Source organism: Brachycentrus maculatus, unplaced genomic scaffold (assembly GCF_059751285.1).
Source record: "Brachycentrus maculatus isolate JH-2025_06_01 unplaced genomic scaffold, ASM5975128v1 h1tg000263l, whole genome shotgun sequence".
Classification (NCBI taxonomy): Eukaryota; Metazoa; Arthropoda; class Insecta; order Trichoptera; family Brachycentridae; genus Brachycentrus; species Brachycentrus maculatus.
The window spans coordinates 1,401,199-1,427,091 of NW_028281014.1; the positions used below are offsets into that span (position 1 = coordinate 1,401,199).

A 25,893-nucleotide genomic window follows, 5' to 3' on the forward strand; every position below is an offset into this window, starting at 1 on the left:
TCAATCGGTTTCGGGGCGTTTAGAGCGGAGAAAAGATTAGCCGACAATTTTTTTACGTCTTCCTCTCGATCCTCTTGGGCTAGAGAATGGCCAGGATGTTAGGAAAGACGCCTCCCTGAGCAATGGTCACGCTGAAGAGTAGTTTATTGAGCTGTTCTTCATTTTGGAAGGGCAAACATCCAAATTCCAACTTCCAGACTAGCACAATGTACAAATGGGAGTTGGCGTAATTGAAGTATTTAAAACTGCCGTTCTTTTTTTAAAAATTAACCTTTAAGCACATGTTCTAGGATCGTTATTGTTTATTGCATATCACTGTTATATTTTTTTGCTGTTATTTATCCCCAAGAAGGGCAAGGGATGAATAAAATTATGGTTTCTTGCACTAAACACAAAGCACTTGACATCTATTGTCACATGCGTTCATTCAGATAGAAATTCTTAGAAATACCACGCTGACTTGTACTCTTATTACTATACCAAGGTATGAAAAGTGCATCATCACTGCTAAATGACGCATTGATGATGCACTTTTATCAGCAGCTAACTTTTAACCATTTGGATAATATTTAGATTAATAAAATTACAGACTTGATATTCAAATGTCTGGCGAAAACTAAATAAATAATGTAGCTCGGCTCGCCAACCGCTGGGTGCTAGCGCTCGGGAACCACACTCATCGACTCATCAACACGCAACAAATAACTGTTGCGTTACTTGCGCTTAGTTTGTCTTTGCTGGCGTCTATCTTCTCTGTCAGAGAACTGTCAGTGTCAAATGGTCGAGTTAAGTGTCAACGTAAACTTGAATGATTATTATGAGTGTCAGTGAGAATGGGCGATTGCATTGTTTAAGAGTTATAAATTTACAGCAAAATTATGTGATCATTGTAAACAAAGCCTCACAAATATAAATTACTTCTACCAAAAGTCCAAATGGAATATTTTATAAATCTAATTACCAATATTTTTATTCATAAGATGTATTTGACCTACTAACCCGCAAATTACTATTGCTGTTCTAATGTTTATTGTAATATAAAAACAGCAAGCATCATGAATAGACATGCAATTTTATTAATCACTTTCTTCATGCTAAGAATAGGAAAATGTGATTGGGAATTGTCAAATGATTTAAACGACTTGGGAACTCCAGAACCCTCCGAGAATCATGTGTTTGAGCTAACACAGTCTGTTAATTTAGCCAGACAAGAGCATATTCAGAAAACATGTGATAATTTCCATTATAATGCATCTGTTGTTGATATACCTCCAGAAAGTTTGGAACATATTCTTATTGACCATAAACACAAATTTCTCTACTGCTATGTTCCTAAGGTAATAATCTTTCATAGAATATTTATCGCGTGATTAAACTAATTATCTGCATAGAATATATTATTTATTTCCCAGTGCATTTCGGCTACATAATTATGTTAAAACAAAGGGAAAAATAAATCAATATACAATTGATTAATATATATGTTACATAATCATCTGTTCACATAATAAATAAATAAATACATTTATTTACATCTAAAACTTGCATTTTTCTTAGAATTTTAAACTACCAATGGTTATGCAGATTGTGAGGTCCGTTTCATTACTAGATCATATCTGCTTGTGTATTGACTACTCGATCCTGCTTTCATTGTTTTCCCGCATTCATAGTTTATTTCAATAGGTCCCTTTAAAAACAATAGATAGAGATTTCACTGCATAACAAAATCTTCATTTAATACATAATTCATGGTGACCTTATACGCAACTGAGAAGTGTAATGAAAATATTGTGTGTTTTGTTTTTTAAATTTTGAATGTCATAGTAGAATAATACCTGAATGGCACAGTATAGTAACAATATCAACATTTTAACATGTTGTTTATTCTAGATCGCCTGCACTAATTGGAAACGGATTTTTATGATATTAACGGACAAGTGGAATGACACAAATGTGCTCTCTATTCCGGCTTCCCTCGCCCACACTCCCGGAATGTTCCCTAACCTTGGAAATTACTCTGAATCGGAACGACTAGCTATAGTGGATAATTACACTAAACTCATATTTGTACGGCATCCCTTTGAAAGATTACTTTCAGCTTACAGAAACAAGTTGGAAGATGAATCTGCCAGTGCAAGTTACTTTCAGGTAAAACATAACTTCTTTTTTTAAATTCATTTTCTATGTAGCTCATATAAGTAGTCCCCTTGCAAACCACGTTATGTTAAAAAATTAAGTTTTTTAGCCAGTGGCCTCAATCGGTAAAAGATTCAAATCAAATCTTCTACCAATTTAACCTTTTTTTAGAGATATTAATAAGTGAACTGTCGATCGGCACAGTAAGTTTTGCAAGAGTATTGATTTTTCTATTCCATTTTATTCCTAACTTAACGAGTGAAGGCAGATTATGTTAAATATGGATGTTAATATTTTTAATTTTCTACCGATTAGCACCATCAGCTAAAAAACGTAATTTATTAACATAACGCGGTCGGACTGCTCATATTGACTATACCTAATAGTATTCAATAAAATATTTTGTTTCCAATACAACACCGTTTACAATTCTTACAATTGATTTATTAATTTTTATTGAAGAACTTTGTATTCATAAGCAGCTGTGTATTGTTTGTTATTCAAGGAATTTCCAAAATAAAATGAAATATCAAACCTATCATAACCTACAAGATTTTTTTGAGAAAACCCAAAAATACATTTAAATGTTTTAGAATATTTTCTAAATTTAAAAGATAATTCTGTTTATCTAATTTTATTGTTCATTTAATATTTTTTTCTTGTGATTTACCAACTTTAAAATATGGAAGTTCTATTGTATTTATTCATAGAAAATCTAAATTTTGTATTACTTGGTCTGTTTTTTCAGCTTGCACATTATATATTTATAATATATTCATAATAATATGTGAACTTTGGATTTATTCAATGTTTCAAACGTTATGTCTATATTGTATATGGCAATATTATTAAATCATTCCATTATTTGCTTATATCATTGGGATTACTGTATGATCATGAATATCAAAGCATATTATTACCAATTACATTGTAATTATTTGTGATTATATCGCTCACTCCTTTCAAGAACGTCATAAATCAAAAATCGTCAATTTTCAGTTGTGCATGTTTTCGGAATGCTCAGAAAATGTACTATATCCCAGCAAAAGAGCCATATTTTTAGCTTAATATTTACCCACTACAGGGCAAAAAGTGTTGTTTTTGCATTTTGAAGAAAAGGTATTGTTTAATTATTTTTTTAAATAAACTAAATATTTTTCAAATTGAGAAAAAATCTTCAGGTTCTACCTTAAAAGATCTGGTGCACAGTAAAAAGTTTAATAAGTGGCTTGATATTTATTTTGAAAACATTGTATTATATTTTTAGACATTAAAAACGTTCTCCTGAAAAATGCAATTTTTTATTTATGACATTCTTGAAAGGAGTGAGCGATATGTAATTATGGTAATGTTCTTGAATTCTTATTTGTAAATATTATTAATGGATAGAAATTTTATTATCAGTGTATTATTTTAAAATGATCCTCAAATGTAAATTGTTTTTCGAGTAATTTTTTCTAATAAAACATACTGACTGATTTTCATTTTGAAAAACCCAATTCATATAATATTTACTGAATATGTAAAAATAACTTCCCAATTTGTGCGACTGCCTAGAATTGTATGCAAGAATACCGCCGGGCACTTTAGCACTAGCGCCATATTGAGAATGATTGCTTAGTTTTATTATGACAAAAAAAAAACTGAAAAACATACATGTAAGCCCGATAACAAAAATAAAAGTGCTTAGAAAATAAATCCATTTTGTTTAGCAAAGAGTCGGACGATTTATTATCAAAATGTTTCGACCAAACCCTTCCAATTCATCACTAGTAAACGGCAATGATGTGACATTCAAAGAATTTGTGGAATTCATAACATCTTCTTCGATGACCTCTCAGGAAATGCCATATTCAATCAATGAACACTGGGAAAGCATTGACCGCCTTTGCCACCCCTGTGCTATCAAATACAACATCATCGGTAAGTAAATTATCTATGTTTGACTGAGTATTTAAGTACAGTAAAACCTCGATATAACGGACCAGCGAGTGTTTTGCCTAGAATTTTCAGTCATGAATTACATGAAATTATAGTAACTTTAAGCATAAAGAGTACATCCACTCATGAGTAGCCATGGGCTATGAAACTTAAAAGTTGAAGCCTGAGTAGGGTCATGTAAAGCGGTGTTGCATAAGCCGTAGCTAGATTTCAGAGTCACTTGGACGTTAGGTAATTTAAAAAATATATATATAACGGACATCTAACGAATTTTGGATATTTTTCATTTTATTTTTAACCCTTATCGGCATCTAATGGTGCATAGGGCACTGCATTGTAGCAATGCAGTGTTTTTCGCATGAAGGCAAGGTGATCAGCTCCGCGCTTCTTGTACTAGTCCAGGGTGATATTAAATAAATATGAGAGAGAAAATCATCCGGATATAATGTCCAACATCCTGATAATATTATACATGCTTAAATTCAAGTGTCGCCGCATGTTAACAATTTTTAACGGCCATGATAATCACGTCATACATATAACTATATTATACGCATCTTCATAATTTTAGAGAATTCATTATAAAAAAAAAACATCAAACTTCAAAAGTGCAAACAAAGCTTGAATCCTTTTTCAAAGCAGGATTACCGAAAGCAAGCGCGTCAATATCAAACGGCAATGTCACTTCACGACGAATGTCCGAAGACAATAAATAGAATTGGTTCATGTTTGTATTGTTTATTTTAATGTAAATACAGTGTTCATATTTTAAAAATAAAGTTTTTTTATTTATTTAAACCTATTTTTATATGACGGACTTTTGGCATTAATGGATTCCCCCTCCCCCCAATCAATCTGTTATATCGAGGTTTTACTGTACTTACTTTTTTTAATGAGTCAATGCATAACACATTGCATATTAAGCACAATACATTAGCTTCTTTATCTTTGAGACAAAAGTAATATCCTCTTCAAGAAATCTTATCAACTTATGGAAATGACTTAATTACTTATCATATTATCGTATATATTATATAAATGATAATTAAATACATAATTCATAAATTATGTATTTAAATATGATGTTACACAGATTAACTTTTAAATTTTCTTTAACCATTATATTTGATAATACATCCGTTTCTATTAGATGTATTATCTCAATCATCAATCAGAACTGCTATTTTTTTATCTTATTTTTTTTTTCTCTAAAATGTTTATTTCTGTTGCATCTTTGTATCCTATAATAAATACTTTTTTATATATTTTTTCTTACTCAATTTATGAGATTTTAAAAAATAATCTTATTCATGAGACTAATCGTAAAACGCAATTAGAAATTGTTTGATATTGTTCCAATTTAAATTTAATGAGAAATAAATTCATAAGTAATTTTGAATAAATTTTAATCAACCATGCTCTTCTTTGTTTGTAATCGTTTACAAAGATATTGGGAGTTATGAAATAGTACAAGGTTGCCATGAAATTAGTAAGAGTTGTTTATATATATATATATATTTTTTTACAATCAAAACATTGTAAATGTTTGAATGAAGTGAGTTTATTTTTTCAAATTGCACATTTAAAAAAAATGGGTATTTGTTTATTTTATGCGTTTTTACTAAAATAAAGGGATATTTATTTAACTCTGTTTAGTGTTTTCTCGAAAAGGGTCAATATGGTTAAATGCAGCATTATTTTCATTTTGTATATACACTTCATTAACCTTTAATATTTGGTGAATTCTAAATACACTGTAAAGTTTTAACATTTTAGTTTTTTTTGTTTTTTTCAAGTGTATAGGCATAATTTTTGTATGCCTATACACTTGGGTCTCTTTTTATGCGATAGATACATTCCACGGGGAGTCGCATAAAAAAGACTTGAAGTACATACAAAACTGGGGGATGGGTTCCATTATTTTTAAAAACCTCATAACTACAAATCAAAATGATAGAATGCACCGAAAATCGCATAAAAAAAAAGTTTATAAAAATCATAAAAATAAAAACAGAAGAGCTTTTTCCTTAATTAAATATCTACATATGCGAAATCGTTTTTAAGATAAATCTTCAATCTAAATTACAAGTACTTTTCTGTTTTTTTCCAATAAAGCATCTCTTGAATACGATGTAAAATTTGAGCTTAACTTTGTGCCAGTGACTCAATCACACTTTAACGGTTGTACCTGCACTAGTCTAAATTTTAGATTTTTTTATGCAAATTCGCATAAAAAAAGACTTGTTTTACATACAAAAATAAGGGATAGGTTTCATTACATTTGAAAATCGCGTAACATCAAAATTGCATAAAAACAGACCTAAGCGTACTTTTATTCTTACTAACACAATTTTCGTAATATGCTATATTTTTGCTTTGTGTATTGTATTGAATCATTATTGTATTTAAATCTTTGCAGGTAAATACGAAACTTTATTTGATGATTCTGTGTTGGCCTTAAACTCGATCAACTCTTCGTATATTTCCTTTCCCCGAGACACAAGAACTTCCGGCACGGCCGCTAAACTTAAGAAGTACTACGTACCTTTGGATCTACATTTAGTAAGAAACTTGTACAGGATTTACGCAACCGATTTCAAACTATTCAACTATGATTTGGAAGAAATTCTAGGATTCGATTTAGGTTAACTTTTAATCTTTCATCATTCTTTTATAAACTTCATTCCTAAATACTTTCCATTTTTATATTCTTATTCATTTCACTATTTGCTACTGTTACTTTAATTTTTGCCCATTTTCCATGGATGAATTTTAAAAATCTATTCAACAACATATGATAAGCGTATGCTAGATTTGAGGATTTATATGAGACCCGGGATTGTGTTAAAGACTTTCTTTGGAATCTAAGTGAATTGACTATATACGATCACGAGAATATTAATGTTTTTCGTATAAATAAATTTTAAAATCCCATCTAGTAGCCGAGTGTAAAACTTTTCCGTGAATGGGCAATTGCATTTACTAAAAGTATTTCCTCTTAAGCAAGAACAATTATGATAACATTTCCAATCTTCGTTAACATTACCTATATACAAATTTGAAATATTCACAAATCGATTATAATTTTATTTATTACCTTTAACTTTTGCATTAAAAATTTATGTATTATGATATCACATTTTTCTCTTTTTGATTTTTTACTTGTTTTAGTGTGATTTTTAATAAAATGATATGGTCTTAACAGAGTTCACATGGAATATATCACTACATTGTAGCACTATTCATTGTGTGGACTCTTCACTGATATTCATGACCTTTTGTTTCACTCGTTATAGTTTTAATACATAATTTACTGCTTTGTGACTCATGCATAATATATTGTGATTGCTATTTTTTCATTCTTAGGTAATGGTTATTCATTTAGAACTAAGAATGCTTTATTTTTTAAAAAATCACTTCAATATTTTTTTGTACAAATTTTGACTTTTTAGACTGAGCGGTTTTATCATTTAAGTTAAGTTTACATTGTATACGGCAAGTGGCGTAATTTCAGCCCATATTTTTCTTCAATGACTTAATTTTTTATCAATTAATTATACACTCTTTGTTTTGATGTATTGAATGTAAATTTATTATGTTATATGTTTTTTTAATGTTTAAGGAGAAGACTATTGATCTTGATAAATTTTAAATCCCTAAATTCTTGTTGTGGAGTTTAGTAGGTAATTTATTTATTTTTTAAATCCTTGACCTTTATATTTCAATCACTTGTTATTCCTAATATTGCACTATTTTATATACAATATGACATTCTGGTGATAAACCTTTAAAATAAATAAATTTATATCCATTTCACTATTTTTAAATCGCTCTCTTATTATTTTTTAAGAAATAACAACAACAAATATTATACTTTGGGCTGTGTTACTACATATTATTTTTTTTATAAATTTTGTGACATTTTTTTTCATTATCAGTTCAATTGGTTTATATTAATTGGCTTATCAGTTTATAAGAGTACATTTTAATAAATATTTTTATTGATTTTAATTACATAGATATAAGTTACATATGTAGACACATCCAAAACTATATGGTTTGAAGTTCTGCGACATCGGGTGTAACTTTCCATTGAGTCAATTCACAAGATCATTTTATTATTATTTTTATTTAATTTGTTTTTTAAGTATACAAATTAACTATAGAAATCTTACTATATATTTATTGATTTGGCGTTTAATTTGTAGAACTCCATTTTAATTTATGTATTAATTTTTAAATCAAACACAGATTTTTTGAGTCTACTAAGTTAAACTTAGTAGACTCAAAAAATCTGTGTTTGATTTAAAAATTAATACATAAATCTTACTCTTCTCAAAAATACACAAATAAAAGTTAATTAATATGTTTTAGTATGTTTTGCTTATTTACCGGTTCAAAAAACTGACATTTCATGCATGTAATAGATCTGAATACTTAAGTAATTAAGGGTTTTCCTTTATTTAAATATCTAAAATAACAATTTTATGCAGACCTCACATTTTTTTGCAGACTGCCTAAAATATATTTATCATGAAGGTAGGAAGAAAAAAATAAGTGATAGTTTTGGGTTTTGATTTTTTAAAATAATTATTGAAACTTTGTGGTGCTTTAGCAACTTATCTTTTGTATATTCAAAATTGTGTCTTAAATTGGTTGAACCAAGATAATTTGCTAGTCTTATCACCTGTAAGGTTACCATAATAATATATTGTCTAATACCATAACAATATATCAACAATAGATCTCACACAGCATGTATAGCTTAATATCACCCTACAATAAAATGGATGAAAAAACACATCTAGATAATAGATTTAATGATGACCTATAAGCATAAAACTATAAATATATTTGTTTATTTCAGGGCTATCTTCTTATCGTCTCTGTTAAAAGTATATTTGTCAGAAATTTGTATCCCCCTTTATAGCTGAAATTTGCTGGGTGAGGTTTTCCCTATTAAATTAAGCTGATTAAGTATTTATTAAAATTCAAAGGAAATAATGGCAGCTGTCGTAAAGACTGAATTTCTCAATTTTCGTAACTGTTCTGCAGTATATAATAATAAAATACAACACATTGCCCTGGAATAAAAAGTGATAAACAAATATGTAGTTATTAATATGTACAACCATAATTGTATTTTTTAAGTGTTTTTATTTCTTTATTTAATTTACTTGACAGCTCCATATGTCATTGATTACTACATTCCTATGCTGAAAAAATTTACAATAATCTAAATATTAAAATAGAAATGTTATTTGCGATATTTTTCAATCTATTTTTTGCTATTTCATTTAGCAATCTAGCAACAGATAAATCAATACAGATTTTTGCCATGGGGGGGCATTTTTCCCTATCCTTTTGAATTTTGAGAATGTTTTAGTGTTAAAATATTCTTGATTTTATTACAGTAGAACATACATTATCTGGATTTTATAAAAAAGGGATAAAGAGTTAGTTGGTGATACAGATTTACACATTCTGAACTATTTTGATGTTTGGAGGTGATTTAACAGGCAGGAAGAATTTGATTCAAGAAAATTTCTCAAAGCTTTATGTGATACGGAAGTTTCAAACAGTACAATTCTTTTTTAAGAAAAATCAATAATTGAACATCTCAAATATATTTTTTGTGGATATAATGAAACATTGTGGGCTTGCCATCAATGTAGATATGTGAAGTTGCAAATAAAATATATATTCTCAATTATTTAGATTATATTTTATCCAAAATATCTTTATCCTCAATTACTCCAGATAATAGAGATTCTACTGTATACATATTTAAAAAAAATATATTAGCAGAGATATAAGAAGCTAGTCCCATATTGATATATGTATTATTATTTTATGTTTACTTTAATATTATTAAGGTTTCACTTAATAAGAATAATTAGTAATATAATTTGTATACATTTTTTTAATTGATGTGCTGTTAATTATAATTAAAACTGAATTACCTTTTTTTACATCGTTAAAAATGCTTAATCCTTATTTTTTTATTAACCTTTTAACCGCGTTAACTTTGTTCCTGAGAGACGCCCGTGCGCAGCAGTATTCCGACGTTTTTTAAATGATTACTTTTATCATGTATTTAGTTAAGAAACGATTTATTTTCCTAAACAAAAAGGTTCAATGGGATTCATTGTGCCTTTTTGGTACTCTATAATACACTTGTGTCACATAATTCTTGAAATATATCGTAATATAAACAAATAAGATCGTAACATAAATAAATCAAAGCACGCATCGTGTGTCACTCTTACCCACTGGCGATGCGTAGCGTCGAGAGTGAGACAGATATAGGGCATGATTATGGCGCGGACTAATTATCGACCTCAAGAAAAATCAGGGATCTGTTCTTTTATTTATCCTTGTGATGTTACAAATTATTAGTCAGATATTTCAACAGATGTCATAAGGCCAAAGATTGACGTATTATTTTATCCAAAGTTCCACACCATGAAAAAATCCCTCCAAGTTGAACTGAGGTTCGAAACTTGGAGCAAAGTAAAAACACATACGGTTATGTCAGCCGCGTACGGGGAATGTTTTGTGAAAACACATACGGTTATGCGGTTATTATGTGGATCCGGTTAATTTATGAATAAGTTGAAACTTGAAAAAACATGACAGCATTTGAAACTCTTAAATCAAATTGTACCAGATGAAGATTCAAAGTACAAAAAAATCTAGAAAATAACACAAAATATATTTGATTATATACCAAGTTGAATTAATGTATTATCATTTTGATTACCATTATAATTAAGTTAATGTGTATGGAATTACAATTTAATGTATGGAACTGAAGCATGGAGTTGGCTAAAGAAGGACGAATGTAGACAGAAAGTAGAGAGATGCAGTTGAAATGTGATCTCTGTCGGATGAATGTGCGGAAAAATGATGTATGATAAATGTTCGAATGGTGACATAAGGAATGAATGCAAGGCTGAGATAAGCATTATCGATTAAAATGAAGAAAAGTATTTTGAGTTGTTTTGGGCATGTGAATCAAGTGAGTGCAGAAAGAATATTAAAGAATATTAAATGAAAAAAAAATTAAGTGAAAAACCTCACTTTTATTTACTTTACCCCCTGGAAATCGAATCCAGGATTTCGTTCGTAGTAGCCAAATGCACTTACCACTCCACTATGAATATGGACGATGCTTAAATATGATTTTTGTTTTGTTTTATATAAGTTAGAACTATAGAATAGGAAAATATTTAATCATAGACAAGTGTGTATTTGTTTCCATTATATATCGCTCACTCATTTCAAGAACGTCATAAATAAAAAATTAACAATTTTCAGTTGTACGTCTTTTCAGAATGCCCAGAAAATGTACTATATCCTAGCAAAAGAGGCATATTTTTAACTTAATATTTACCCGCTACAGGGCAGAAAGTGTTGTTTTTGCATTTTGAATAAAATGTATTGTTTAATTGTTTTTTTAAACATACTAAATATTTTTCTAATGGAGAAAAAAAACATTCAGGTTCCTAAAAAGATCTGTTGCACATTAAAAAGTTAAGTAAATGGCTTGATATTTATTTTTAATACATTGTATTATATTTTTAAACTTTAAAAACGCTCTCCTGAAAAATCAAGTTTTTTGATTCATGACGTTCTTGAAAGGAGTGAGCGATATGTAAGCATTTTATTGTTAGATCCATGATTATTTCTGAATCAATATATATTTTTTTGTCTAATTGTTATTTTTCCATAATTCATTTTAGTATTTTTATTTATTTTTAATGGTTTATGTTTTCCTCCAATATTATTTCTACTGATCATTTTCTAGTTGCTTATGACAGACAAGTCTTTTGTTAGTTAATTGTCTTGTATATACATATATATTAAGATTTTCTTAAACACAGGGTGTAGCAAAATATATTTTAGTTCAATCTTATTTGATAAAACAAATAAATCAATTATCATTAATTATTACTATTCATGATGCTCTTTGTCAAATATGCAATTTTTTGCAATGGACAACATATTTGTTTGTGTAATTATATCTATAATAATACTAAGCATCTAGTAACGTAAAAAGCATAATTCTTTCATTAATTAATTCATCAGTTACTTTGTAACAATATCTATCCATTTTTAATTTAAGTTTTATTTGGTAAGTACCACATTTCTTAAAATATATTGTGACACGTGTGTCAATGCATTCCAGATCATTTTCAAATACGGTGTTTGAAAATGATGCAGAATGCAGAGTGGTAGAATGGTGAATGTTACACGTGTATAAAGTGATCGGTAACCAGCCTATGACAAGTCATAAGCCCTGTAAATACCCGGAGCTATATATTCTTCTTTACCTTTGTTAAGAGGTCAAAACATAAAGATATGTATTTATATTCTGAATGATGACGATATAAATCAGAGGTTCCCAAACTCTTTTATCTCGTAGACCCCTTGCCTTACCTGATATTGATTTTTATCAAATTCATTAACTTCAAATGTATTTTTGACAGCCGGTATATGTAGTGTTACTCACTTTGAACCACACATGTTAGGTTTTATACATTTATATTTTAAATTCAAATTAAAACATAGACCCCTTGCAAGTTGTCATAGACCCCTGGGGGTCGATATAGACCACTTTGGGAATCACTGATATAAACGAATAAAAATATTTGTATCTCCTAAGAGATCAACTGCAGATATTAACCGTCCGGTGATTAATTGTTGGGGGACCTATAGTTGGTGGGCCGTTATTATGATCAATGTGATAGAATTATATTAAAACAGTCAAATACAGTGGAACCTCATATAACGAGCATAATTTGTTCAAAAATCTTACTCGTTAAGTGGAACATTTTTTGTTTTGACTGCTCACAAGTGAATGTCGTGAAAAGGGACTTGCCCGCTTGCTGTAACTCATTAAGTGTCACTCATTAAGGGGGCAACTTTTAGTTTTTTTTTTATCTCTGTATGAGAGTTTCCACTGTATTATTATTACTATTATGTATTACTCATAAATTATTCAAGTAATAAAAAAACTAGTTCAAAGTGATGTTGAAAATATTTGTTGTTTAATACATTTTTATACCATCTTGTTATGTATCATATTTCTAGCTACAATCTGAATAGTTGCTTATCAATTTATGTAGTCAAAGTAATCAAGAAATGGTGCTACTTAATCTTTAAGTTTTAAATAATTGACCTCATGTACTTAGATTATTATAGATAAAAGTGTATGGCCCAGTGTCATTAAAAGAGAAATGCATTATATGAGTTTGAACATTGGCAAATTTACACACGACAAGAATAAACATTTGATTGTTTTTTATATTTTATTTTGATGGCATTTTATTTATTCTCGAAAAAAATTATTTAATACCATTATTAAATTATTAACTCCTCAATGAATGTGCTAGCGCAGAAATTTGATCCAACCTTTAAGGATCTGTCCTGGATAAAGTAATATGAATTAATTTTTTAATGTACCGTAGAACGGAGCTACTTGAACATTAATGTGTTACTTGAGCCCAGTACAAAAAAAAATTGAATCTGTATTTGGTCTACAATGATGATCATATCGTTACAATATGTGTCACCTGTCAGGGAAACAATGAATCATGTCGATACGTTCATTATTGTAGACCAAATACAGATCTAAATATATTTTTTTGTACTGGACTCAAGTAACACATCAAAGTTCAAGTAGCCCCGTTCTAGGGTACAATATGTTTTGCTTTACTCAATAGATGGCATTGAGTTTTAAATATAAATTTACTTTACTTATAAATCCGCAATAATGCAGATCCGGTACTTAACAGTTGTATCTAATTTGTACTAGTGCGGAACTTGTTATTAAGTTATTTAAGCCAATGCAACGGCTTTTAGATACAAAAAAAATACAGATAACTTATGTCAAATGCAGTTGGCCATGTTTGATATTTTCATATATCCTCCGTTAGCTTGTTGCGGCGCTGGTTCTGCGTTATGAAATATCACATCCAATATCCAAATTTACATGTCATTTGTCAAAAGCATGTTTAATTGTGCACTATATACAGGAAATCCATTATTTATGAAATAAAAACAAACAAAAAAAACTTATATTGCTAAGAAAATAAAGGAAATGGAATTTCATATCATTCATTAAAAAAAACAAAGCAAATAGTTTCTTACAGTTGGTTTATATTTTATTGTGTTACAAAACAAGACGAGAATATAAGGCATGTGTCTATACAATTTTGTAACTGTATAGAATTTGATACAAACGACCTTCTGTATAGATAATCATTTGTAATATATATTTTTAATTTTCAAAACAAATTTTAAACTATTTTTCATAATAATATGTTAAGGGTTAATATGTGGTCACGAATTCTACAGATGTTTGTATAGTTTTAAGATGTGTTCAATTTTTAACAAATAAAATGTTAGATAAATTTACCTAAATATTTAGTTTTTTTTTTAAATTTACGTCCTGCTTATTTCCATAGTTTGTCCAATTATATCCGAAGGAACAGTACAATTCCCAGGTGAAGCTAGTTTTATTTTGAAAGTGTCTCCCATCTTCAAAGGAACTGAAAGAATAAAATTGTACCTTCATATATCAAGTAACTTTAAAATCACTATTTGTTAATGTAACTTATTAGTATAACAAAATTTTAATATCGACCAGTTAAATAAAACCTCTTCCTCAAAACTAATGATTAACCTTTCCCGTACCAAAAGACCCCAGTTAATATTTGTGTGGAAATCATAGTACGCAGCAAGTACCAACTCACCACCAGCTGAGTCATAGACGGCACGTCTTTTCGAACGCTCTGCCATCGTAGTCAAAAAGCGTTTTTTTTTTCAAAAGAAGCATGTTTTTATCTATGATACGAAATCATGTCCATATTTGAACGCCATGTTGTGTCAAAATTCCAAAACATTCGGTGAATAACTTGAGGAGATATAAGATTTTTAATAAACAATAATTTTAATTTTTAATTACAATGACAGAGTCTTACTTGAGTTTCCATTGTTCAGCATTATCATTATGCCATCTTGATTCTCAATAAACAGTCTACGATTTTCATCAAGATCATCAACATGTATCCATCTTTCAGTTTCATCGATGTGAAGTGTGAACGCTGCACCTAAATATTTTATCCCTGAAAATATGGACATTTTAGAAAATTAATATTTTAGTTACAGAGAAATGTGATAAGTACCACCTACTTGCCTATTTTTCCTACCTACGAATATCAGTACATATTTAATATGATATTTTTTTCTTACCATTGATATTCAATCCAGTAGTATTTGGTGGTAGCTGGGGATCCTTGATTTCTAATCTATCAAGATAAATACTTAGTCCTCCGTAACCAAACATCAAAGCCTGGAGAAACCCTCCCATCCCGGTTATAAAGTTTACGGCTCCGATTTGAGGTTCAATCGCTTCTGTCCAAATCTATACAATTTTTTTACATATACAATTTTACTTGTGCACAACCAACATCTGTTGTCTAATTTTGAACAGCTGTATAATTTATTTAATTTTATTTATCTTTATTCTAAACCTTGAGGCAAAAAGTGTAAGCCTCTAAGTTTCATATTGACGGCCCTTACGTAAAGTACTATATCTGCAAATCTGTTACTTTACAGGAGAGATCTTAGAAGATTTTTTCATTGTATTTTTTTTATTAATCAACGGTTTTACCTGAAATTCTAAACTAGTACTATACATGCAAAAACACGATAAAATAATGTATTAAATAGTTTTAACACTTTATGCTTTGTCAAAATTAAGTAGTTAGCGTTTTAGTTCATTTCGAAAATTCAATGTAGATAGCGTCTTATACGCCTGAAAACTAGGCGTAATTTATTTTATATATATTTTATTTGTTTATTTATATTTGTAGATAACGGTCTGTTGATAATGTACACCAAATATCTCAAAATATACAAAAATGTAGTTAGAGCACTTTACGTAGGGCACGTCGATATGGTACATACATTATCTTAAATATATTTAATATTTCAATTAACCTTCATAGACAGGTGATCCGACTAAATGACATCTTACATTATGTTGATTTCCGTTACTAAAGCCTTAAGGCTCTCTTTAATAAGACAATGATTTAGACAACTTGTAGTACCCTGAGTGTCATGATTTGGATGAATTCCTGTACATATAAGGTTCAAACTCTGACCAACATCACTGGTCTATTTTTGGTTTGCTGGAATAATATTGCTTCTAAGCAATGAGCTCACCAATGTAAAAGAAGTTTAATAAATACATATTTATGATAATTTGTATATTTCTCTAATAGTCAACTTAGTGTTTATAGAAATAGATTGGCCAAATAACCGACTACCGGCTAATCTAATTTATTTTGTCCGCCTCCATAGTACGATAGTTTTTGTGTTTGGCTAGTATGCTGGAGGTTCCAGGTAGGATACCCGAGAAGGTCCTAACAAATACAGGAATTTTCTAATTTAATATTTATTCATTACTATCCCGGATTGATACCTGAAGTACAGGACTTATAACCTTACCTTAATACACTATTTGATCGATTTAACCTTTCCTCGTGATATGATGCTATACCCTATGCACTATCGGGTCGGAATAGAATAGTCAGGGAATAGTCAGTAATATAATGAATTAATTACACTAAATAAAAATCTTTTGTTAAAAATTATATCTTATCAGATAGGTACCTTAAACGGGTCTCTCACGTATGGTTTGTAACTGCGGTCAAATAGGCGAGTTGCTTGTTCGATGTTTCCAAGGCGCAAGTGTCCCACTGTGTGCATGCCCCACGTCATAGCGGGACCATTCTCTCTCGTCACATTCTCGTAGTAAGTCAGATCATTCAGCATTGTAGACCTAAAGTAAAATGTAGGTAAATCTGGACTCTTTCTCACAACACTTTTGAAAAAATAAAAGGTGATTGTATACCCACATGGAATTGAAAAGTGAGTTTCAGAACCTTAAATTTACAGACACTAAACTATATAGACAGAGTATTCCCAAATATCAACCCCGATCTAACTATGCTCCTAAGTGCATAATAAATATACATAATAAATAAGTAATATAACCATACTCTTTCATTTTAAAGAGGAGTGGAAAGCCAAGCAAGACAACATCAGCCTGCTTGATCATTGTAGGTCTTTCGTAACCCTCAAACTGGGGATGGTAGTCCAGGATTGAGTCATATAAGATAGTTAAGCGGGCAGCAATATTACTCCAATTATCACTCGCAGAAGAACTATCTTTGCAGAGACAAGCCGTGTACCTAGAAATAGTAGCAAAATGTTATTAAACAACACAAAAATAAGACATATTTTTAAACTGTCTTCACACGTTTTCGTTTTACGGAACGAATAGTATACATGTGACATGGGATTGTCTGATTGTGTGCATTGTCATAAGAGAAGGCCCACTCTCAGAATCACAGAGTAGCATTTTCATTTTCAGCTTCTGAAGAATGCAACTGGAGGAAGGATGCAGAAGATTATGTGACAATTCGTAAGGAACATTTATATTAAGTATAAGGAGGGTAATTGACAAACCAAAATAGAACCCAAAATGCTGAACACTCCTTATGTAAAACGACCTGTTCAAGCCTGTTAAGAGTCCAGCTCTTTCAACAAAAGCAAACAGACAATTTTCTTAATAGCTTGAGCTTTTTTCTTACCAACCAATTTCTGCCAACTTATCCCTCCCGATTTTAACACTAAAGGTGAAAACAAACAACTAAACCTTATATAAACCTTTTAAGTTTTAAGCATGGTAAAAAATAAAGCATCTTCCACGTATGGAATACATTTTTATAAGTTGTAAGCAACAAATCCAGTCTTATAGCACTATATATGAAGATGTAATTTAACTGGTAGTATACATAGATAAGGATATTTATATACGTATAATTACTTACTCTCCTAAGTAAAGCGCCAATCCAGCCACTACATTTGTAAACACGGAATTCGTTACATTAGGATGATCTTCATCTGGGCCCATCACATCTGAAATAATTGTTAACTTATTTGTCAATACTAAGGAAAAAGATGATCTGATTTATTCTTCTTCTGAAACTTAGCCACATCAAATAATGCACAGAGCACTACATTGCTTGACGCAGTGTTACCGTTATTGTTATTACATTTCTTCATTCATTATAACATTCAGATAAGGTGATCCACTCCTTCGCTTCAGGTACTTTGGTGATATAAGTATATTTATTTTGATCTCCAACACTGTAGCCAAACACTCTAATCACTACAGTATGGAAATGGACAGAATAGAGTCCATCTCCATACTCCATGAGAAAAAAAATGTACTGTAGAACGGGGCTACTTGAACTTTGATGTGTTATTTGAGCCCAGTACAAAAAAGAGATTAAAATCTGTATTTGGTCTGCAATAATGAACGCATCGTGACAATAAGTGTCACCTGTCAGGGAAACAATGAATCATGTGGATACGTTCATTATTATAGACCTGATACAGATTTAATTTTTTTTTTTACTGGGGTCAAGTAACACATCAAAGTTCAAGTAGCCCCGTTCTACGGCACAAAAAAATACTTCAAAACTATTTTAACGCATTTGTATGCAAAGGCTTAATAAAAGTTATTGTAGATACATAATTTTTATTAAGTATCTACAATAATTTTTACGCTCATTTTAATACGCTCACTCCTTTCAAGAACGTCATAAATCAAAAATCGTCAATTTTCAGTTGTGCATGTTTTCGTAATGCCTAGAAAATGTACTATATCCCAGCAAAAGAGGCATATTTTTAACTTAATATTTACCCGCTACAGGACATAAAACATTGTTTTTGCATTTTGAAAAGAAGGTATTGTTTAATTAATTTTTTAAATATACTAAATATTTTTCAAATGGAGAAAAAACCTTCTGGTTTTACTGAAAAGATCTGTTTCACAGAAAAAAGTTCAGTAAGTGGCTTGATATTTATTTTTAATACATTGTATTATATTTTTTATCTGTAAAAACGTTCTCCTGAAAAATCAAGTATTTTGATTTATGACGTTCTTGAAAGGAGTGAGCGATATGTACTTTTTATGTCGTAAAATGTAGTCAAATTGTTGTATTCTACTCTCGATTCCCAAAATTCTGCTATTCCCCTTGTAAGGTTGCATCCACTCTCCTGTAAAAGAAAAATATTTTTATTGTTACTTATACACATAAAACATACACATAAAATATACACATAAATTATACACGTTAAACAAAATTAGTTATAAAAGAAAACAACTAGTTTTGTCCACTTCTATTTTATTTAACCAATGACAGGGTTTCACAGCATGTTACAATAAGACGAGGGTTGAAAACCATGCAGAAGCGTGCATTCTATATAGGCAGAAGAGTAGTGCCTACCTGGATTACTTGCATTCCTTATAGAATCACGACCAGTGCCTACTATGCCTTATTCCTTACCCAACCCTACTGTCTACCCTAATTAAAACTCTGTGCACGCCACTTAAACCATGATTAAGTTTTCTAACAATATGAATTGAAATTGAATGAATTATTATTATTATTATGATAATAACATTTAAAATTGATTAGGTTTTTATTTTAATTTTATCAAGCCAAACGATCTTATATTTAAAAAAATATTATAAAAATGCAATGAAAGTAGGTTTGAACTTATAATTAAAATTTAACTTTATAGTGATTTTAAAACAAAGTGATATTTTAATTATAAAATGGAAAATCACGAAGTTAGTGCTTCGAATATAAATTAGATTTAAACTTGCCTGTAACCATTGTTCATCTCCAGTCATAGCTATATATTGCCTAGCTGCATAAGCGATGCAAGCCGTGATGTGTTGTTCAAAGTTTACAACTTCTGGACAACAATCGGGTGTTACTTCGGCACCAGTAAAAGCACTTTCCCAAGGAAATCTGACAAGAAATAATAACAATGAAAATAACAAAAATAAATACCTAAGAACTAAGTTACTCAGAAGAGAGTCAGGACTTGTGTACTCCCAACTATTTATTATGATTGGGTTTTATTACTGTTTATTAGGGTTAGAACATATGAAACTTCTAAACAAAATTGTGCCAGATGAGAATTATAACATTGAGTTGCATCAATAACACTATCATTATTTTGATTGCCATATAATTAAGTTGTTGTGTATGTAATTACAATCTAATATATGGAAGTGAAGTGTGGAGTTGGCAAAAAAATGATGAAAGTAGACTGAATGAAGTCGAAATGGGATCTCTCAAACGAATGATGTTTGATAGATGTTCAAATGGTGGATTAAGGTAAGTATGCAAGGCTGAGATAATCATAAGGCATTATCGATAGGATTATGAAAGGTGGGATGAGATAATTTAGACATGTGGAACAATGAGTGAAGAAAGAACAGTAAAACAAATTTATGAGGCGAATGTGGTTACATCAAAACACCTGTCATAATAGATTTTTATGAAATAGTGGTATTTACTAATTAAAATTAAAATTAAAGATATATTTATTTTACACATATTTCACTTTAGTATTTATTTCATGTCACGTTGGAGTGGTCACCTTGCCCTTATGCATAAGCGTTAATTGCAATTAACAATTAAGATAACCTGGCTACGAAATAATTTATATGCATAAATGGGTACGATTAAGGGGTAAAGAATACAAGTTATTCTGACCTTATTCCTTTGTATCCAGTATTTTGTGCGTTTTCTATCGCAGGAATTATACCATTTGTGCGGTACTCCAGCAAGTTGACAGCTTTATCTGGATATAGCACTAATATCGATGGAAACATCCATGTTTCTGTATCCCAAAAGCTGTGACCTTTGCAGAAAATTTAATTTTACATATTAATTTGATTAATGGCCATTTTATTTATTTATTCATCGATCATTAATGTCTCGATTTTTTTATGTTGTACCTTGGTAGTCCATCAAGAGTCCGCCTCTTGACAGACCTCCGGGACTGAGGCCATTGAATTTCCCCGGATCTTGGTTTGAATTTTCCGTCGGTAGCGAACTCAACAGGTAGTATTGCATACCGTTGACAACTTTAGACTGCAAAAAAATGTAAGCATTTGACATCCTAGATCTTAGTAATGTAACCACTAATAAATTATAATATGTAATTAAATGATAGAAAAATGGATGAAATTGAAATTTTATTATATTACAATATGACAATTATATTACATGAAAATTATATTAAGCTTATTTCTGTTTTTATCATTTTAGTGTAAAGACCCACCAAACCAAGGTTTCCCACAATTTCCACATTACCAGCGTTCCAAGTTTTTTCCCATTCTGAAGTATGTTTTTCATATAATGTTTCTGAATCTTCCTGTAAAACTAAAACAAAGTATCTATGTTTTATTTAACTATTTTAGTGCCATTTTTAATATGATTGATTTAATAAATTATCCAGCAACACGATCTCACATTTAAGAATATTGTGTTTGTCTATGTATTAACTGCAAATTCAATATAATTTAAATGTATATTACAAGAAATAATGAATAGATATCATAAAATAAGTACCATCATTCATTTCTTTCCAAGCCACTTCCTTGTTAGAATCGGCAGTCATTACAAATGTAAAAATAGTACTAAGCCCATCTGCAGTTAAAGAATTGGGTACTTCAGTCCAATAAACGCAAAGTGGAGTTGTTTCTTTTTGATATCTAATATCCTCAACCTCTTTTGTTCTTCCACACATTTCCCAAATATTTCTGTTTGCTATGATGACTTTAGTGGGCGAATCGAAAATTATATCATTGGATTCTGGTCCAGGCTCAAGACTGACACCAATTGTAGTTGATTCTCCTGCAAAACATAACCATAATTTTAGTTGATTCTCCTGCAAAATAGGACCATAATAGTTGGTGCAAAATATAAACATAATTCTGGGTGATTACCGTTCAAAACATAAACATAATTGTTGTTGATTCTCCTACAAAATATAATTTTTTAACTAAAAAACAACCAAAATTGTAGTTGATTCTCCTGCAAAAACAACCGTAATTTTAGTTGATTCTCCTGCAAAATAGGACTATAATAGTTGGTGAATCCCGTTCAAAATATAAACGTAATTGTTGTTGATTCTCCTACAAAATATAATTTTTTAACTAAAAAACAACCAAACTGTAGTTGATTCTCCTGCAAAAACAACCATAATTTTAGTTGATTTTTCTGCAAAATAGGACCATAATAGTTTGTGCAAAATATGATCATAATTCTGGGTGATTACCGTTCAAAACATAAACAAAATTGTTATTGAATCTCCTACAAAATACAATTTTTTAAATATTTAACAATAATTCCATTTATACGTGTATGTAACTTGTGTTAAAAATTATTTGACAAATTTATTCCAAGCTCTTTAACTAAAGAGATTTTGATGTCTAATTATACATCAAAAAAGAAGGTCACATAATGCTCTGTTGTATTTTTTTTGTTCATTTTTAAGCTATGAGTTTTTACAGGAAAGGTTTTTTTCTTCTTTATTATATATCTTTTATAAGTATTGTTATTTAGTGTTTAAATATTCCGTCCGCCTCCGTAGTGTAATGGTCAGCATGCTCGGCTACCGTTCTGGAGGTCCTGGGTTCGATTCCCAAGGGGGGTTTAATAAATATAAGTGATTTTTTCACTCTAATATTTATTCAATATTACACTGGACTGGTACCTGAAGTGGAGGGCTGATCACCTTTCCTTCATGTGTAATCGATCGAGGTAACACTGCGTTTATATGAAGCAGTGCCCTATGCACCATTGGGGTGCGGTAAGGGATTTATTATTATTATTAAATATTTTTAATTATCTTTTTTTTTCATATTAACAAGTAAATATTACTTTTTTAAATGTATGTATGTAACTTGTCTTACCATTACTAGGTTTAATAATAATTTGATTAACTATGGCTCTAGTGTAGAACCTATGCGCAAAAATCCTCTGTTCTACCTCATTTCCATCTACAAAAACGTGAAATACTCCAGTCTTTGCATTCAAGCTATAGTTGGCTGGCTGTCCATCAATAGTAGAGTTGAGTCTGATATTGCAGAATGAGGGTATTCTCGCTCTATGGCTTTCTCCTCCCTTGCCATTGAAGAAAGCGTTCATGTACACGGAGTCAGAGAAGATATCCGTGGCAACATGGCCATTTCCCACTGATGACATATAGCGGTCATCAGTCGGCAAACTGAAAACACTCCACATTCTTTACATCTATATTGAATCAAATTAGGAACCTACGTGCAAATTTTAAAAGGGTGTCTTCTCTGAAACAATCTAGATCTAATAAAGCAGATATCCAATAACTCGAGGCAAACTAACAATTTATATTATGTACACACTCTATGGATTAAGATCATGAAAAAACGCAAGTCACCAGAGGTGGGTACGAACCTTTTATTGCAGACTTACTTGATTTTTTTTGTCTACTAATAAATGCCTAATAATGAATAGTTACTTCCATACCCGTCTTTTAAAAGCTTCATGTATATTGATTTATTTTTCAATTTGTTGTTCTTTTTTATTTTAATAAATGTTATACTTAAGTGTAATATTTTTATATTAAAACATAAAATATTATATTATTATATATTAATATATAAATATATTAACAGATTTCAGGTGACCGATTGGTGAAAGAGATCATTAATTTATATGAAGTGTACAAGAAATTCAATTAAACTTGTGAAAGGGTTCTAACGAATGCTGTTAAAATTATTATTTTTCAAAAAGTACCTTTTTTATATATTTTTCATAATGCAGTGATGTATAATTTTTAAAATATGTCTTTAACTGTATATTTTACTATTAAATCAATATTTACCTATTTGCTGTAAAGATGTATTCCGAAGAACTCACATCTTCTGGCTCCCTCAAGTTACCGAGAACTATACATGTCCTTAACGAAAACACCAAAACAATATACAAAATCCAATTCATTTTTATGTGAACACTATACATCCTCTTACTGGATTAGATGTGTTTATCGTATAAGTAATTATCAACTTAGGTAATGATTATAATCATAGAAACAGGTTGATAATTATGGCAACCAGATTTCACAATATCCTAATATCTATCGATGATAAATATATGTGATAACAAATATGACATAACATTTATTATTATTCAATGAAATTAATATTTGATCAGGTGTATCTTTAAATTCCGTATACAAACGTAAATGTAATTTTCATTTCATTCATTCTAACCCTTATCCGCATCCAATGGTGCATAGGGTACTGGATCCTTTTGACGCAGTGTTATCTTGATCGTTACATACATGAAGGCAAGGTGATCATCCCTGCACTTCAGGGACCAATTCAGGGTAACATTAAATGAACCGCCTCCGTGGTTTAATGGTTAGCGTGTTTAGCTCCCATGCTGGAGGTCCCGGGTTCGATTCCCAGTGGGGTTGAAATGTAATTTAGTTATCATTAACTTTACTTCTGAGCATTAATTTCAAATAAATTTGTCTTTTTTAAGACAAGTCGTCGATCAGTATTGCCAGACACTACATACATCGCTCACTCCTTTCAAGAACGTCATAAATCAAAAAATTTGATTTTAAAGGAGAATGTTTTTAAAGTTTAAACATAAAATACAATGTATTAAAAATAAATATCAAGCCACTTATTGAACTTTTTACTGTGCAACAGATTTTTAAGGTAAAACCTGAAGGTTTTTTCTCTATTTGAAAAATATTTAGTATTTTTAAAAAAAAAATTGAAATATACCTTTTCTTCAAAATGCAAAAACAACACTTTCTGCCCTGTAGCGGGTAAATAATAAGTTTAAAATATGCCGTTTTCGCTGGGATATAGTACATTTTCTGGGCATTCCGAAAAAATGCACAAAAACAAAAAAAAACAACAAAAAAAAACATGAAAAGTGACGATTTTTGATTTATGACGCTCTTGAAAGGAGTGAGCGACATGTTTTTTTTTTTTTTTTACTACGTTATTTTGTTATTTTACCAAATAGGAAATATTATCTAAACTACGTAGTTTCCAAGTCTGGGATCGAAGCCCAGAGCATCGATTACATATGGAAGTTAACTATCTATCTACATAGTGTAAATAACTTTAACTATATTCTGGACATTTCTTACAACTTTTGCATTTGGAACCGTTTCTTAATCACGCTGTCCGGAAGTTAATGATACCAAAAAGAATACTAGTTTTTTTTTCCGAAAAGCAGTAAGTAATGTTCAAGTAAACCCGTTAACTTCAACATTACTAGTGTTAACTCGTTAATACTACCAAGTTTACTTGTTAACTCTTAACTGAACATTATCCAAGCCCAGGTACCAATACACAATTTCCTTATCACCGATCCACACTATTTATCCATCAAAAATGTTCAGAATAAAAATACTGGTCCTACATTAAATAAGGTAAGTATTACACGCATCTAGTAGGTCAAAGTCATGAAGGTAATTTTGATTTATTTATTGATTTGGCGTTTAATTTGTAGAACTCCATTTTAATTTACGTATTAATTTTAAATCAAACACAGATTTTTTGAGTCTACTAATTTGTATTTTATTAACAAAAACACATAAAAAATTATACTGTGACAATTGTTTCGCCTTAATAGGGCATTATCAAAGGAATGTGAAGATCAAATGGACTACGGTCCTTATGTAGCTATACAATTCTAAGTGACAGTTTTAACACGTGCAGCAATTTATCATGCAGAATTTACATTTTGCATGATGCGTTATTGATTATTAGCTACTGTTGTCTCCCATAAATTATTGCTGCACGTGTTAAAACTGTCACTTAGAATTGTATAGCTACATAAGGACCGTAGTCCATTTGATCTT

At 30.1% G+C, this 25,893-nt stretch overlaps 2 protein-coding genes across 3 annotated transcripts; one reads left to right on the forward strand and one right to left on the reverse strand.

The window, feature by feature from the left end:
* Nucleotides 1-715: 715 nt before the first annotated feature.
* Nucleotides 716-7,901, forward strand: LOC148305721 (carbohydrate sulfotransferase 11). The gene is made up of 4 exons (XM_088266184.1): nucleotides 716-1,337; nucleotides 1,891-2,148; nucleotides 3,849-4,059; nucleotides 6,497-7,901. Exons 1-4 carry the CDS (start codon nucleotides 1,056-1,058, stop codon nucleotides 6,724-6,726), a joined length of 981 nt encoding a protein of 326 aa, XP_088122310.1. The 5' UTR covers nucleotides 716-1,055; the 3' UTR covers nucleotides 6,727-7,901.
* A 1,047-nt stretch (nucleotides 7,902-8,948) lies between these two features.
* Nucleotides 8,949-25,195, reverse strand: LOC148305722 (protein-glucosylgalactosylhydroxylysine glucosidase-like). 2 transcript variants are annotated; one of them, XM_088266261.1, is made up of 14 exons: nucleotides 23,890-25,165; nucleotides 22,940-23,253; nucleotides 21,594-21,878; nucleotides 21,304-21,404; nucleotides 20,978-21,113; nucleotides 20,733-20,880; nucleotides 19,832-19,979; nucleotides 19,128-19,218; nucleotides 17,985-18,072; nucleotides 17,151-17,342; nucleotides 16,762-16,930; nucleotides 15,337-15,508; nucleotides 15,066-15,209; nucleotides 8,949-14,633 (listed from the first exon to the last, which is right to left on the reverse strand). In XM_088266261.1, exons 1-14 carry the CDS (start codon nucleotides 24,024-24,026, stop codon nucleotides 14,527-14,529), a joined length of 2,232 nt encoding a protein of 743 aa, XP_088122387.1. In that variant the 5' UTR covers nucleotides 24,027-25,165; the 3' UTR covers nucleotides 8,949-14,526. The 2 variants fall into 2 exon arrangements, with proteins under 2 accessions (XP_088122387.1, XP_088122388.1); XM_088266262.1 differs by lacking the exons at nucleotides 8,949-14,633; nucleotides 15,337-15,508 and having other exon boundaries at nucleotides 15,116-15,209; nucleotides 23,890-25,195.
* Nucleotides 25,196-25,893: the final 698 nt, after the last annotated feature.